The following is a 15,921-nucleotide window of genomic DNA, read 5'->3' on the forward strand; positions in this document are numbered from 1 at the left end:
AAATAGATAAAAGGGGGGATGTTGACGCATATATTCAAACCCCCCCCCCCTCCCCTCCCACACCGAGTGTGTTCTCGATAAAGACAGGTGCTAAAAAGAGAGAGCGAGAGGGAGAGAGCGAATTTAGTTGGAGTTGGAACCGTTAAAAATCATATATTGGTTATAGCAGGTGCATCACACTTCCGGGGTGATATTCTGACGGGGTGGCTCGCTCAGGGTAGTGAAACACCTCAGCCATTATCCCGTCAATCAATTTTTTTTCCTTTATTATCTTAAACTTTTTTGTTCACATTTTCAACTATATTACCTGTCTGTCTGTCTCTAACTTTATTTCAGAAAGTTTTGAACGACCGCACTTCAATCCTAAATTCTATTCCCGTTCTTTTGAAACATTTACCGAATTATCTTTTTATTGTTCTTATTTTCCTCCCTCTAACTTTTTAACTTTACCTTTTATTATCTACCTTCGCGCTATCAGCAAGAATCTTTATAGTATAGCATTTTTATATAATAAAATCGGAATTTGTTACTACCGTACGTTACAATACAAGAAGGTGCATTCGTTGAGTCGATTTTGAGAAAATATGCCTCCACATTCTCCCTATCCACCTACCGACCGACCTCTCTTAGGTCATGCCTGCCACTTCTGGCTTCCCTAGACTTCATGATGCCACGTAGTTGGATAGTCAGTCCTCAACTAAACCCCTCTTCCACCACCTGGGCCGCCACTAACCGCGGTTACTAATCGTGAACAGTAGTGCTATCAGAAGCGTACAAAGGAGAGACAACCGAGGCAACCCTCTACCCGCATGGTTGCACTCATTCCCCAGACACGTAACGCAGGACGAATCCTTCACGTTCGAGCACAGATTCCAGGTGTCCTCGTTCAGATCGGCCGCACAACCGCGTGCCACAATACGCTTCCGTGAGTCAACCATGATGTAGCAACCCCGCCGCTCGTACGGTACAACCCCCCGACACTCTTCCACCGTCCATCGATCGGTTTCACAGCCTGCCTCACATTTGGCACATATCTGTAGCTGCTCGTTGCGCCGGTTACAGCCGGTGCCTAGACACACCTGGACGGTGCTGGGCTGACATTGTGCTTGCCGGTTCTCACCCACACAGCCACGCTGGAACGAGCCTACCGAGCTGCTGTAGCAAGTGTAGCAGCCAGCATCGTAGGACGCCACACCCGAGGTGGTAGTGCATCGTTGTGCCTCGCTATAATCGAAGCCCCATTTGCATCGTTCACCGGCAGTGCCCTCATCACACAGCACGCACTCGTGTCGCGCTATCGAGTACTGTTCTCCATTGCAACCGCTTTCACCGGTGCATACGTGACAGTTCTCATCGGTAGGATCGCAAGCTGTCGTTGCCTCCGACAGGCATCCGCGCCGTACGGTGTACCTCTCCACGAAGGCGTAACAGGCATCGGTACGACCTAGCAAAACAACCGGACACGCCGTTCCCTTGCCTGCCGTCTGCTGCATGGCACAATCCGGACCGTCGCAATGGTGGCAGGTAAGCGCGTTAGGCACGATCGGTGGATCGTCATTACAACCATCCCCAGCCGTACACGTAACACAGCCTTCGTCCGGACACTGGAAGGCAGGGTCCGACAAACATCCCCGTCGAATGTTGGTCGAACTGGTGGCGTACGCGTAGCAAGCTTCGGTTGCACTGTATCGCTGGCAGACGGACGGCTGTTGTTGCGACACGTCCAAACAGGCGGCCTCCGAACACTGATAGCACTTTAACCGATTAGCAGGGAGCAACGCATTATTGCATGCGTCGCCAGCGGTGCAAACGTGGCAGGTGGCGGTTGCTTCTGCCGCTGTACATGATTCTGACGACGCGTCGTATTCGGTCGCGCACCCTCTCACCGTGTAGCCATCATCTGTGGGAAGGCCGGATGGGACGAAGAAATAGAGAAGGATAGCTTACGAACGCTAACGGAGGAGGAGGGAGTCCACTCACCATCAATTAGGGTAACGCACCCCCCAACAAGACACATCTTCATGCTCAGCCCCGCGGCCATCGAATCAGCGCATCGTGGATCACTCCTCGAACTGCACGCAATACACTGCAGAGCTCGTGGTTTCTCATTGCATCCATCGGAAGAATCACAAACCGTACACCGCTGTCCTTCTTCGCTGCATTCCGTCCCATTGTCCAACTGTCCCAGACAACCCTTCTGCTGACGGTCCCGAAAACTGTAACACCTGTCCCCCTCCCTGTAAGGCTCGCAGATCGTTGGCTGCAGAGATGGATTGGAACAGGCTTCACCCGCACACTGGTAACACTTCAATCTACCGACCGGAAACATCACATCGTTACACCCGGTAGAATGGCAAAGCTTATAGCTTCCTTCCGCTGACTGTCCGCTGCCGCAAGTGTCCTGCTCGTACGCTTCCGAGCAACCTTTCACGATGAGCGAAGACCCGGTCGCAAGCTGTTTCACGAACGAGACGCAACTCCCTGTCCGACACGGAACAAGCGTCGCTTCGGCACCGAGGACACTACCGCACCCGGTCTCACTCTCACAGGCAACACACTGCACCGCTGGACCATTGCAACGATCACACAGACACAGCGAGCATTCACTGTTCGGAGCACCGGCGTCGGCACACTTGTCACGCAACGATGCGGCAGCATCACTGAGACAGCCGCGTGCGAGGATCTCACCGGCAAACGATTGTACGTAGCAGGAATCGGATCGTCCAAGCAGTACCGGCTGGGTGCAACGTTCGAATCGTTCCATCGTTTCACACTCGGCCGCCCGGGTACATTGGGCGCAGATGAGTTCGTTGGACCGTACGGCAGGTTGATCGTTGCATGCGGACGCGGAACTGCACCGGATGCAGAGGTCGGGCTGCTCGGTGCATGGATTCGATACTGGCGAGTCAGAGGCGCATCCTCGGAAGGTTTCTCCGGAGTCTGATAAACGACAGAGAAGACAGAGGATCAGCACCGAGACGAACATCTCAGCATAGAAGGAAGCAAATCACTTACCGGAGACGTATGTGTAGCACTCGTCGGCAGCGCTATACTGCTGGCAAGCCGACGCCGATGCTGACGAACTCTGGATCGCGTCACACGAGGAGCTCCCTTGGCACTGGAAACACCGTAGTCGGTCCAGCGGATAAATGGCACCGTTCGACATCGTCCCTTCGAACGTTTCGCACATGCTGCCGGTCGATGCACACTCCACCGTATAATCCTCGGCACAGCCCTTCCGTGTGACTGCACCGTCCAGCACGGAAACACACTGTCCCGTGGCGCATGCCTGTACGAGTGAACTGTGCGCCGCTTCGTCCAGCTCGTCTGCACAGCCCGGGAACGTGTCCGTATCGCACACGAAGCATCGCACGCTCCGCGCATTACAACCATCGCTCGGGCAGACTTTGCAGCTTACATCCGACGGGTCGAAACACTGGGCCGCTAGCGTATCTTCACGTTTCGCCAGCTCGCTAAGACATCCTCGTTCGAGTGTTCCGTTCGGATGGAAGTACGCGTAGCACTGATCGGTACGGCCCAGCAAAATCTCACTCGGGCACGCCTTTACCAAAGCGTCATTGGCCGGCTCATCGATGGCTGGACACGCGTCCCCGGCGCACTGTGCACAGCTGAGCGTGCTTTGGACGAGGGCGCGCTGATTGTTGCAGCCCGTTGTGTTACACTGCACACAGGGGGGCTGCTGGTCACATGGTTCCGACCGCTGAAGCGTGCATCCGCGTTCTACCGTCGTTTCATCTGGCGGAAAAGAGGAGCATAAGCGTTCGGCTAGGGAAAGCTTGCGGTCTCCAATTACCTTGAAAGAGCGTGTAGCAACTATCTTCTCCTTCGCGGTAGATATCACAGTACCGCTCGCTGCTCTTGGTCGGATTGAGACAATCGGGTGTACCGGCGCATTGATAGCATTTGAGGCGATCCCCGGGCACTGGTCCACCGTTACAGTAATCCCCGCTACAGCTGACACACGTGCCACCCGTTGCGGAACATGCAGCTAGCTGTTCCTGCTCGAAACTGTCACTACATCCACGGATGGTGTGGCCACCAGCTAGGCAAAGGGAGGTTAGGGATTAATTTCGACCTAGAGTCGGCCTTAGGGAATCCTCATATTTATCTGATACATTGCCGGCTAAAGTCTGAATAGATGCCCCCCTTCCCCACTCACGACACTCACTTTTCGCTACTCAGTTACCTTAAATTTAGGTAAAAGTTAAGCAAAAATGTGAGAAATCGTTGTAACAATTATTTATAATAATTAATTAATTTAATAAATTGTAATAATAATAATTATAATTATAATGATTAATAAATTTTAAATAATAAATAAATAAAAATTAATAAATAAATAATAAATAAATAAATACTTACACTAAAAAGTCTGAAAAATATTCCCTTTTGGGTAGCTCAGTAGCGGAAAGTGAGTGCCGTGAGTGGAGGGGGGGGGGGCGCATCTATGCAGACTTTAGCCCTTGACATGAACCTTATCGATATAGCATCAATACTTAGTGTTGCGATGTTAAGGGTTAAGATGAGGATAAAGGATCTCAGACAAATGAGTGCTGATCCGAGTGCGCTGAGATGCTTTTTGTAATAGAAAATAAAGGCAGATCGATGATAGCTGTTAATCACATCAGACGTGTCCCAGGTTACTAAGCGATATCACATACACAGCTATAAGAGGCTCCGCGGCAAACACAACACTTAGGACTTAGGATAGTCACTCTAAGAATAAGAAGCTTGGATAGTCAGGTCCTCAAAGCCTTATTGCTATTATTGTGCCTACTGGCCTTCTGAGTGCAGTGCCCCCTGTCCATCATTCAGATTTAGGAGGGCTGGTCATGTCATGAGAATAGCACACCAGACGGATTTTGGATTTTGGTCCACAAGAGTAGAGGTAGGCTTGATAAGCCCCTTGAGATGGTAGTGAGGTGGTGGTTGTAGTTGTTGTACACTTACCATCTATAAACGCCACACACTCATCGCTTTCTGGGCAGGTAGCAAATGCGGTACTCCCGACACTAGGTTCGATACAGTTACCACCGTCTCCTGACAGTGAGTTACAAACGTAACACCTGTTGCGATTACAATAATCTCCGTAGCACCGCTCGCAGCGGCCACTTTCACCACCGACACACTCCTCGTACCACGCCATACTCTCCCTCAGCTCCGATACGCACCCTTTCGCCGTAACCAACAGTTCGCTCAAGAAGAACGTATAGCAACCTCCACCATCGGAGCAGGTTTCTTCCAACGGGCTTTCATCGCACGCCCGGTTCGAGCTACACTGCACGCAAACCTTCGTATCGTCAAAGCCGTCGTACCCGAGCACGTTACATCCACTGTCCGCACACTCCTGGCAGAGTACACCCTCCGTTTGGCACACGGCATCGTCCAAGCCACAGCCCCGTTGCGCGCTGGAAGGCGATTCGTACCACGTGTAGCACTTTTCGTTCGCTGCATCGTACCGCAAGCACGGTTCCGGATTGATTGCTGTCAGCGGTAGCCGAGCACACGGCTCTCCACTGCACTGATAGCACAGCAGCCGATCGTCGGGAAAGAGACCGCCATTGCAGACGTCGCTGAAACACTCCGCACAGTGCGAGGAATCCTGACATTCGGGATAGTTGATCACATTACCACGCACCACCATACCATTCGCGTCCACGAACGACACACAAGACCCGTGGAAGGCGGTATCGGTGGGCAGTTCGTCAGGGTCGCCACGGACACAGTCAACGCCACCCCGGCAGTCGATACACTGCACGGGGTGTGCATTCCCCTGCGATTCATACGTCACCGTACAACGGTCGTCGTTCGTATTGCCGTAGCACAGGGCAAACAGGCTGGGACTGCTCAGACATCCCTTGGTGACCTCCGAGCCCAGCCTGTGTATGACGCACGCATCGAACACCATACCGAGCGTGTTGGGACAGTCGCTCAGCACATTGCGATCGGCACAGGCTTCACTGCGAGGACACTGCACGCAGCTAAACTCACGCGGTACGGCCTTACTGTTGCAGTTGCTCTGTTCACACACCACACAGTTGATGCCATTGTCACAACCGATCAGTGCGTCCTCGTTGGCACATCCCCGACTGATCGTACCGTCCGACTCTCGCTTCGTGTAGCATTGATTGGTGGGAGGATTAAGGCAGAGCGTGGCGTCCGCTTCGTTTGCACCGTCCGGACAGTCGACACACGCGTAACAGCTGACATACTCCGTTATCAGCAGCTGGTTGCAGCCCGGTTCGGCGGTACAGTCTTCAATCACGCTATACTCATCGATCGGATGTGCCAGCCCAGACTGGCAACCACGATCGATTCTCCCGTCATACAGTCCGGTAATACAGTGGTCCCCTTCCTCCGCGCACAGCTTCAGCATTGGGCCACCGGGTGTCAAAGCATCCGGACAATCGGTGCACGTGTAGCACAAGTTTAAATCTGCAAGAGATAATCCGGTTGAGAACCATCCCGCGCACAGAACGATTGTACCTTACCTTTTGCGTTACACAATGGTTCCTCGCAAAACTGGCACCGTTCCTCATTGTCTACGCAAAGGGGTGAAGCCTGTTCGGCACAGCCATACACCGCTCGATCCTCGTCCCGGTACTGGAAGCAACCGGTCGACTGTTCGCAAATGGCTCCGGACTGTCGTAAGCCCACGGCACAGTCCGTGTCGATCGCCGTGTCGCACGTGGAACAGACGGAATACACACCATTACAGATCGGTTCGTTACAGGTGAAGCAATCCTTGGAATCGGCAGGACACGAGGTTGGCGTACAGCCACGCGTTATGACACCACTGAGCGATACGCTCACGAAGCACCGATCGGAAGGGCGTGGGCAAGTGACGGTGAGGCACGGTGGCATATTCCCTGGACAGTCGGCATAACACGTCATGGGCGTCTGTGACTGAGCAGCATCGTTACTCAGATCCGTAAGCGACACGGTACAGGCTTCGTCGGGATCACTGTCATCTCCAGCACACCGGGCATCGGGATCGGTAGTGCAGCCTCGCACAATCGTACTACCGTCTGTGTTGAGAGATAAAAGTAGATTAACCTTTGTGTCTTAGCGTTCCACTCCAAATCATCCACAAGACTAAAAACAGCCAGTCTGAAAGAGCCTCCCTGTAGTGGACATTGTAACACAGCCTCAGACTCCCAACTCCCCTGTCAACAGCTACTAACAGATCGTTTTGATTTCAAAGTAGTAGGCTGTGTGCAGTCAACAGGCTGTCAAATCTTTCAGTACTTCCTGATTCCGGTAGAGGGCGCTGAATTCCTTTCTTTGGACAACTCAACATTCTTACTCACCGTTGTAGATGTAACAACCATCCTCAGCACCACGGTACAGCAGACAGTACTCTCCATCCGATTCCTCCGCTGGCGCCCAACAGCTGTCCCCTGCACACTTATAACACTGACGCCGATCGGCCGGGAAAACTCCAGCATTCGATCCTCTCTCCACCGTTTCCACGCAACTGCCCGGTTCACAGACAGGGTTCTCAAAATCCTCCAAACATCCTCTCACCGTGTGACCTTCCGCATCGATCTCCACCCGACAAACGTCACCGGCACAAAGCTTGTACTGCAGTGCGACCGCGGCCTTATCTGCCACCACACAACCCATCCCGTCCGTACCCGAATCACATCGGACGCAGTGCTGCTGATTGCACTGATTATCCTTACAGAGCGTGCACCGGGGATCGGTCTGATCGTAGCACACGTCGGCCATCGCCGGATCCAGATCGAGTACGCAACCCTTCCGCATCTGGCGCGTACCGTCCGAGTACAGGTAGCACTGGTTGGTGAATGAACTGTCCGTACAGGCGGTGCTCGGGATTGGCTGCTCACATGCCGTCACGCCGGTACACTGATTACAATACGTTTGCTTCTGCGCTGGTTCCCGATTGCACTGATCGCTGCCACAGGTTTGGCAGTTCCGATCAAGCTGACAGTCGGCAAATGCTTCGTCCGTGTTGCAGCCTCGGACGATTGTTCCAGAGGAAAGCTGCAGCATGAAACAATCGGTAGCCTCGGTACTGCTACAGTAGTTAGCATCCTCAACGATAGCTTCGGTACAATCAACGCACTGATAGCACTGCAGATGCTCGGGAAAGCTTCGATCGTTGCAACCGGTGCTGTCACACAGCTTAAAGAAATCGTACAGTGGGACGGTGCCGCTGAAACAACTACGGTGCGTCTGCTTGGTGGTCTCTGTAGACGAAATAATAAGTCTCCTTATCCTTCTTTCTACTTGCAGACTTCGTGTGCGGCTACTTACTATCATAGCCCACGTAGCATTGGTTCTCCTCGAAGATGCTACATTCCGCCAGCGCCTGGTCAACTTCAACCGAACCACAATCGTCGCATGTATAGCACTCAAACTTTGCTGCCAACATGAAGTGAAGAAATGAAAGACCAACAGCAACTATCTACTTACCATCTGCATACTTACCATTGCGATTGCATTCCTCGCCCGAGCACGTGTTACAGTTGGCCGTGCCCTGGCAGGCGCTCGTGTAGTCTTCCGCGCCAGTACAACCCAAATGTACCACCTGCTCGGCATCCCGATATCGGTAACACTGGTCGGTCGTTCGTGGGCACTGCTGTACGAAGAGCGTGTCCTCGAGGCATTCGGGATCATTGCCTATATCGCACGCTACACACTTTGGTATATCGTTGCAGGGTTTGCCTGGCTGGGAGGTACATTCGATACAGGAGCTGGTGCCCGTACCCGGTGCGCAATCTGTTTCGTAAGCCTGATCCAATTTGCATCCTCGATGACCATCTGTGTGTGTAAAATCGCGTTTCCTATTAGACAAGTGGCCAAGCAATCCCCGTATAACGTCACTTTTTCAAACACCCAACACAGTATCACAGTGCCGCCAATAACGGCTCAATAATGTCAACTGCAAGCGCCGGGGTATGATTGCGTGAGCGGTAAACCTTCATACGAAGCACCATTTACAACCTGTTCCGCAATCTATCCACTCGGAGCACTGTCTTCCCACTTCCGAATCCGGTGGTTGTTTACCGTACCGCCATCAATCGTTTGCTGGTTGTTTTGTGATGAGTGGCGTTCAAAACATCGTCGAGGATTTATGACCATCTACCACCGATAAGTGGGCAGCAGTAGAGCTAGTAGGCGGCGGTACTGTTTAAAGCCAGCAGTTTATCTATTGCGTTGAGGTTATCTCGTTTTACACATAGAAAGCACTGCCAAGAACAAGTGATGTGGCATAGCTTGGAGCATTCCAACGCGGGTTTAGAATTCTCCAAAGGAAATGGACACAGGGTGCGATAATTACCTGCAGGATTCAGGTAACATTTGTCCTGCGCCGTTGGACAGATGACGGTCTCACATTCTGCTGACACTGGCGAGTCACATCGCACACAGCGTGTAACGCTGGCAGTATTACACAACGCGGAAGTACATTGGGCGATGAGTGCATCAAGCGCGGCCTCTTCCAGACAGCCTCGGTTCACCGTTGTCGTTTCGCCATTTTCTAAGGAACATAGTAAACGGATTGCAGTACGATTTAGTTGGGGCACACATAACCGGGAACTTGTGGCAATGCTCACTTGAGTACCAAACGCTACACTCAGTCGCACATTCCTTCATTTGAGTTGGCTTGTACGCATCACACCCGTCACACCAGTAGCATGTCACCTCAGCCCTCACTGGGATGAGTACCACCAACAGCAACACACCTATCACTAACTTCTTGGCACCGGGTGGCCACACTACACTTGCACTCACTACTTTTACCATTTCTTTCAGGTGTGTAATATTTCTTTCATCTACTACTAACCAACGGGCCTGTTTGGCGCTCGCTTATATAGGCTATTCCGGCCGGTCATAATTTTTCGCTGTTGATTAGTCTTACCAAAATCGTGGTGATAAGCGGACGATCATAAAGATACAATAAGCAAGCAGCCTGCTTCGATTGCGTCGATGCTTTCTGCGTATCTTAGGAGACTGTCGTCTGGGTTTTGGGTATTACGCTTTGCTGTGGAGCTAATAATCTTAACCCGGATCTTGCCCGTTACATGTGCTTATGAATGGTGAAATGGTGCTAGCTGCGCGTTGCGTGTGTTTGTGGTGGACAGTGAACGGAAGGTATTTATTGGGCTCAGGTCAGTGCGATAATTACACAGGAAAAGGATTCTTGCACCTGTATAGTGCACTAGTGGCGTGTGCGGGGAAGCTATTAGTGACGATGGGCGATGATATGAGAGCGACGAGCTTATCGGACTTTGTTCAGTTAAAGAAGGAGTGCTTCTTACTACCTCGCTTCTCGTTACCTCGCTTCTACCGTACTAGAGCACAGCGTTGAGCCTGGATGGATCCAGTAATTCTTGAAGCTGAAATCACCTCGAAATCCTTTATACAACAAGATCTACATTCATTCTGCATTCCAAGGGTTTCGGGACTCATAGTACTAATACAGCTTCAGTGTAATAGCTTGGCTACTCATGTTAGGATAGGGATAGCTATCAGCACAATCCATGGATGAGCACCGCCAATCTAATTAGGATCTGAGTCTTTCTTACGAGAGAGTTCCCAGATGTTCTTTTATTCAGATCAATAACCTAAAACTTCTGGGGTGAAGAATTCGCGGAGTTTCGGATCGATGTGGGTTGCAATATTTACCAAGCGTCGTGTTCAGATTCCAAATTCGAAGAGAGATATAATTGTGTTTTCTGCCCTATTTATAAACTTTCTGAGTGCCCCCCACCCGAGCGACACTCATCCCTACTCACTGTATCCTTGAAATATTTCATTTATCATAAACTTGACGAAACTAGCTTTCGTCAAGTATGGTTTGACGTCTAAGCGTAAACATGGGGTTATCCGGCAGTATAGTAGTGGCGACTCCACTGTTCTTTCACACGACAGAACCGGTAAAAGGTCCCTGGATATTTAAATACAATATACAGTACACTCGCTTGAACTTGTATCCAACTATGAACCGCTCCGCTCCGGCATCAGCTGTTATACCCCCTACCATATCAATGGGTACAATGATCCACCACTTGTCAGTTCAACGACTAAATTGGAAGTTAGCCAAGAGCCAAGACATCCAGCACGGATTACTATATCCTTGGCATAGATCACGTTTCTATGGGAACACTGAGGAAATCACCACTATTGGAAGTGAAAATTGGCGATCTGTGAACTAAACAGTCTGTCTTGAAGATTTGCTGCCCTTCAACCAGCACTGGTCGTGATTAAAGCTTGAATCGTGAGGGTGTCCACCCTAAAGAAAATACAATAGATAGAAGAACAGAAAGTGTCGAAAGTAACTTTCTCCAGGAAGGCTCATAAAACCATGATAAGTCCTTACTTACTTATGCGGCGTAACAACTACTTCGTGGTCATGGTTAGCTGCAACAATCCTCGATACTCGCTCGATACCCCAGCCTGGCGGACGCTCCCGCTCCTGGCGGACACTCCGGTCTCAGTTTGGGCCTACCACGCCTCCTCTGCCCGAGTGGACGGCCTAAAAGGACTTTACGGGCTGGGTCGTCCGGTGTCATTCTCATGACGTGACCAGCCCACCGGAGCCTGGCGAGTCTAATTCGCTACACGATGGTAATAAGATCATCGTACAGCTCGTAGAGCTCGTCATTGTAGCGGTAAAGTGGAGACACCCTATGGGTGCAGTGCATGATAAGGCCCTCCATTGTCGGCTCCTCCATTGTTAGTAAGAAAGCAATTACATTATTAATCTCTCCAATAGAAATCGTTACTAATGCTCAATAGCAAGCAATCAATGCGAGTGGACTTAACACACCTCAGATATCGACCAAACGCCGAAACCGGTTCAATCTGGTCGAAAATGGAATGTGTGCCAACGGTGGTGCTCTTTATCTGTAGACAGAAGATTATGCCCGCCAGGGTGGTCAAGCATTGGGCGATGTTTATCATAAACCCCGAACAATGTGGCATACATACATTCATCGCAGGAAAGGAAGATAAGGTCTTCCTAAGGTCCTATGATTCAATATTTGTGAGACGAATTTAAACGGTTTAATAGCAGACATTCAGTCTGTCTGTCGGTCGTCGTCTCGTTCGGTACGTCGGTAAGGGCCCAACTACAATTATCAAAAAATTCAAAAAAGCACTTCACTAAACATAGCTCAAAACAAATAGGTGAAATTGTGGTTGTTATCGTCGGTGCGTCATCGGCGTTTCACGGGCCCTCCTTGGTTTTCTGCCAGGTAATGGTGCGAGGCAGAAGAATCTAAGACAGATAGGAATTTCCCACCCCCCTCGTATCGGAATGTCGATCGTTCGATCAAGTTGGACACTGGGCCTAAGGTTGAGGAGCTTGCGGGACATTTGCATACCGCTCGGTGCTGTCTCTCCGATGACTGGCGATATTGGCGAAAGCGACCTGGGAGTGACTTCGTCGTGTGGCTTGGCGTGATAAGATACAGTGCAGATATAGGTGTATCAATCGAGAGGCACGCTGATTGGCCGCGGCCGCTCATCTTTGCCCGTATGAGAAACACTTTCAGAAAAGGGTGAGTATATATAAAGCAACCAGCGTTGAGAGCAGTGGTTGCATTAGATGGTTTATTGCCAGCAGTGATTGTGATGTGAGGTTGCTTGAGGAAAGACTGATAATGAAGTTGAAGTATTACGCGATCTTGTTTGCATTCTTTGCTGCGTTCGGTAAGTGTTTGATTTTTTTTCGCCGTCTAAACGATCCATTATCAATCTGGAAATGTTTATTTTTTAGTGGAAGGAAACGAAATTCGCTGCTTTTCGTGTGACGATTGCCTCAAACAAGCGCCAACGATCGTCGAATGCAACGCCAAGAATGGCCTCGATCTGAACGCGTTTAGCTACAACCCCACGTACCCCATCCTGACACCGTCCACGCCAGCGTGGAACACAAACCCCTGGGATCCAATCCTAACGCCACCGACCTTGCCACCGAACGGCAATCAGAACAATCCGTGGGATCCGCTACTAACACCGCCACCGGTCGTCGGTGGTGATAACAATGGAGGCGCCTGGTATCCGGGCAATCCGATCATCACTCCACCGCCCCTGTACGGTAATGGGGGCAATGGTAATCAGCTGAATCCTTGGGATCCGCAGCTTACTCCACCACCGCCGGTCGGTGGCAATACTGCGTGGAATCCGGGCAATCCCATCCTAACGCCACCGACCACGTACTACCCGTTCGGACAGGCGAAAGGACATCTAAAGCCACAGAAGCGCTTCGTCTGTGCGACGATTCGTAGCAAAGGTAAGGATTCTGCGAGGCAACCATTTTAAAACTGAAACAAGAATTAATATATAAACTGTTCTATTCTAGGAAAAGATTCCCAAAAGGATACGATTCATCGACGTGGATGTGCTGAAATTGAAGGATACGCTATCGGTGTGTGTGATCAAGGGCAGATCCCGGTCACGGAGGGTGGCATTACGAGTTGCCGTGTCTGTGGACACTCACTGTGCAATGAGTAGGTCCAGGTTGGGAGCCTTGAAGAAGATTATGATACGAGCATGCTGTGATTTGTTTTGAAGTTGATGTGAGGAATCGTTCAGTCGATATGTTGGTCATTGAAATAAATGCAATTGTTCAGAATATGGTTATTACTATTAAAAAATGCACTATAAATTGTGTTTGACGATAATCATTAGAAAAGCTACTCAGTAAACAACCGTTTGTTCCTTTCTTTAACCACTGTCGATGTCTTCCGCACTAACTGTTGCGGTTTCGAAAAGCTTCCTTTGAAGCTGTTATAAATTTGATTGCCGGATTGCCTACATTTAGGGGCATAACAGCGAATCGGCAGTTTGAACTGTCATACCGATGTTTATTACAATTTTGGGCGCCCAATTAAAGAAGTCGGTAAGGGTTTGAAATGCTTTCAATGCTTTCCCGGTAACTTGAAGTCCAAAAATTCTATCATGATTCTACAAACAAGATTCAGCGATATTTTTTTATTTTATAAAATTCTTGTTTTTGGATACCACATACGAAAAAAAAAAGCTACAACGTCATTATCAACTTTGAACACGGAAAATGCTGATAAATGCAACAGCGTGTAACACTTGAGACTGATGCGTAACCGTCAGCTAATTACCAAATAACCACCCGAATTCATCAATTTCCATGCCGGCCTACCTATCGCACGGGCCCATCATAATCGGTTGTGATTAATCTAATGGTGCTCGGCCGACCCCATCGCATGCCGTATCTTTCGGCCGATCTATCAACACATACACGGGCTGACAGGTGCAAACCGTTCCATTTGAACATAATTACACACCACCCGACCGAGGGTACGAATGTTCGGATTTGTCACGTACATGTGTTGCGTAGACACATATTGCGAAAGTGGGCATGTGTACTCCCGGGCGGTTTTAAGTTGATTGGATTTCTCGTTGGGACAAGAATTTGGGTTTCGGAGGGACTAATGTTCCCTTCCGAAGTTGCTGATCACACACAGACACCGGACGGGTAGCACGATGATTGGAATTACTTATCTGTTCAGATAAGTCAGACACCCGTGAGAGGTGATTTAGTTGTCTGATCAGTATAACAAAGCCAAACAAACAAAAAATCCCTACCACGATTACGGATAAGCAACGTAATCTGTGTTGAGGATAAAATAAAATCCTTTGCTTACTGTAATTAACCACCCGAGAGAGGGGTGGTGGGATGGTTTTATCGGTTTTATTTTGTCAACAGACCATTCAACTTTGGATATCCCAGTCTAATCTATAATCGTATAACCTAGTCGGCCTGCGTTGATGAATCAGCTGCGTTAATAGTGCTCTCCTCTAGCACTACGCGCATGTGGCGGGGATCTGTAAAGCTTGAATGTCTTTGGACGAGCCCAGCTCGCTTTTCGCGTCTCGCATGTTGAGTAGTAACCTTCCGCGTAGGTTCGGGTTGCAAGTTCGGTGTTACTGCTTCAGCACAACGGAAAGTAGGACGGCTAGTAGTAGGGCGAACAGCGATACTCGAAGTCCGGTCGCACTATTGCATCCATCCCAGTCGCAGAGTGTGCAGTCCGCCGGCACGGTTCCACCATTAACGGACGAGCAGGTATCGGGCTGATTGCCCAGGAACGCAGCACAACCCCGACGGACAGTGTTTGCTGTTGCAGGTGAAGAAGACGTTGGAAGGTGAATTAGTTAGGGAAGTTCTCCTGGCGAAGAACCTTTGCACCGCGACTTACAATGTTCGATCCGGAAGCACCGATGACCGGTCGCTGTCTGGCGCTTTCGGCGACCCGGTAGTGGCGGTGGTGTGATGACCGGTGTGCTGGGCGTTGGTGGAGCTTCGGTCGTGACGGCGGCCGTCGTCGTCGTTTCACCTGGATTTCCGCCCGTCGGCAGTGGTGGTGGCGTTAGGATCGTTGTATCACCGCCCGGCGGTGTCTGTGTCGTGGTCGTTGAATCGGACGGTGGACAGGCCTGCAGCTGGGAGGAGGTACCCTCGAACGGGTCGGGACAGTTGTCACACACATAGCACTGGAGTTGCGCGTGGGCTGAAGTTGAAGAGCGAACCAAGAAAAAGGATCACAATTAATAAGCGGTGGCTCCCCATCCTCTCCATTCACTTTTTTTTGCCGTACCGGAGTTCACTGTGAACACCACCAGAAGTAGCCACGTTGCCGTCAATTTCGCATTCATTTTGGATTTGGCTCTGCTTAAAACTTCACACCGTTCAACGTTATCACAGGCAAGCAACAGAGTGGCACTCGGAACTAGATCACCATATACAACCGCACACACACACGCACAGAAAATTCCCAAAAAACCCGGTCCTACTGCCCGATCAGGTTCACCAGAATTCGACCACACAACTGAAACCGTTCACCTGCCTGTGGATGGGTTTTTATACATTAGAACATCGGCTAATCAGCA

The 15,921-nt window shown here is 50.3% G+C and overlaps 3 protein-coding genes across 3 annotated transcripts; 1 reads left to right on the plus strand and 2 right to left on the minus strand.

Annotated features, from left to right (window-relative positions):
• Positions 1–408: 408 nt before the first annotated feature.
• LOC118513731 lies at positions 409–9,840 on the minus strand. Its single transcript, XM_036059884.1, has 11 exons — positions 9,603–9,840; positions 9,329–9,526; positions 8,476–8,808; positions 8,302–8,409; positions 7,332–8,234; positions 6,513–7,049; positions 4,972–6,456; positions 3,815–4,063; positions 3,016–3,756; positions 1,981–2,940; positions 409–1,900 (listed from the first exon to the last, which is right to left on the minus strand). Exons 1-11 carry the CDS (start codon positions 9,790–9,792, stop codon positions 729–731), a joined length of 6,876 nt encoding a protein of 2,291 aa, XP_035915777.1. The 5' UTR covers positions 9,793–9,840; the 3' UTR covers positions 409–728.
• A 2,723-nt stretch (positions 9,841–12,563) lies between these two features.
• On the plus strand, positions 12,564–13,649 carry LOC118513736 (DNA-directed RNA polymerase II subunit RPB1-like). The gene is made up of 3 exons (XM_036059891.1): positions 12,564–12,702; positions 12,770–13,285; positions 13,355–13,649. Exons 1-3 carry the CDS (start codon positions 12,654–12,656, stop codon positions 13,504–13,506), a joined length of 717 nt encoding a protein of 238 aa, XP_035915784.1. The 5' UTR covers positions 12,564–12,653; the 3' UTR covers positions 13,507–13,649.
• Positions 13,650–14,671: 1,022 nt separating this feature from the next.
• LOC118513737 lies at positions 14,672–15,863 on the minus strand. The gene is made up of 3 exons (XM_036059892.1): positions 15,630–15,863; positions 15,231–15,542; positions 14,672–15,149 (listed from the first exon to the last, which is right to left on the minus strand). Exons 1-3 carry the CDS (start codon positions 15,685–15,687, stop codon positions 14,956–14,958), a joined length of 564 nt encoding a protein of 187 aa, XP_035915785.1. The 5' UTR covers positions 15,688–15,863; the 3' UTR covers positions 14,672–14,955.
• Between the last annotated feature and the right edge of the window lie 58 nt (positions 15,864–15,921).

The sequence above is a fragment of the Anopheles stephensi genome, chromosome 3 (assembly GCF_013141755.1).
Source record: "Anopheles stephensi strain Indian chromosome 3, UCI_ANSTEP_V1.0, whole genome shotgun sequence".
Lineage (NCBI taxonomy): Eukaryota > Metazoa > Arthropoda > Insecta > Diptera > Culicidae > Anopheles > Anopheles stephensi.

Coding starts and splice junctions, on each gene's coding strand:
- LOC118513731 (XM_036059884.1), bottom strand. CDS start 9,792: ATGGTAAAAGTAGTGAGTGCAAGTGTAGTGTGGCCACCCGGTGCCAAG. Junction 8,410..8,475: donor CGAGGAATGCAATCGCAATG/GTAAGTATGCAG, acceptor TCATGTTGGCAG/CAAAGTTTGAGTGCTATACA. Junction 2,941..3,015: donor GTGCTACACATACGTCTCCG/GTAAGTGATTTG, acceptor GTCGTTTATCAG/ACTCCGGAGAAACCTTCCGA.
- LOC118513736 (XM_036059891.1), top strand. CDS start 12,654: ATGAAGTTGAAGTATTACGCGATCTTGTTTGCATTCTTTGCTGCGTTC. Junction 12,703..12,769: donor TGCATTCTTTGCTGCGTTCG/GTAAGTGTTTGA, acceptor TTTATTTTTTAG/TGGAAGGAAACGAAATTCGC. Junction 13,286..13,354: donor TGCGACGATTCGTAGCAAAG/GTAAGGATTCTG, acceptor GTTCTATTCTAG/GAAAAGATTCCCAAAAGGAT.
- LOC118513737 (XM_036059892.1), bottom strand. CDS start 15,687: ATGAATGCGAAATTGACGGCAACGTGGCTACTTCTGGTGGTGTTCACA. Junction 15,543..15,629: donor GGTGTTCACAGTGAACTCCG/GTACGGCAAAAA, acceptor CTTCAACTTCAG/CCCACGCGCAACTCCAGTGC. Junction 15,150..15,230: donor GTGCTTCCGGATCGAACATT/GTAAGTCGCGGT, acceptor CACCTGCAACAG/CAAACACTGTCCGTCGGGGT.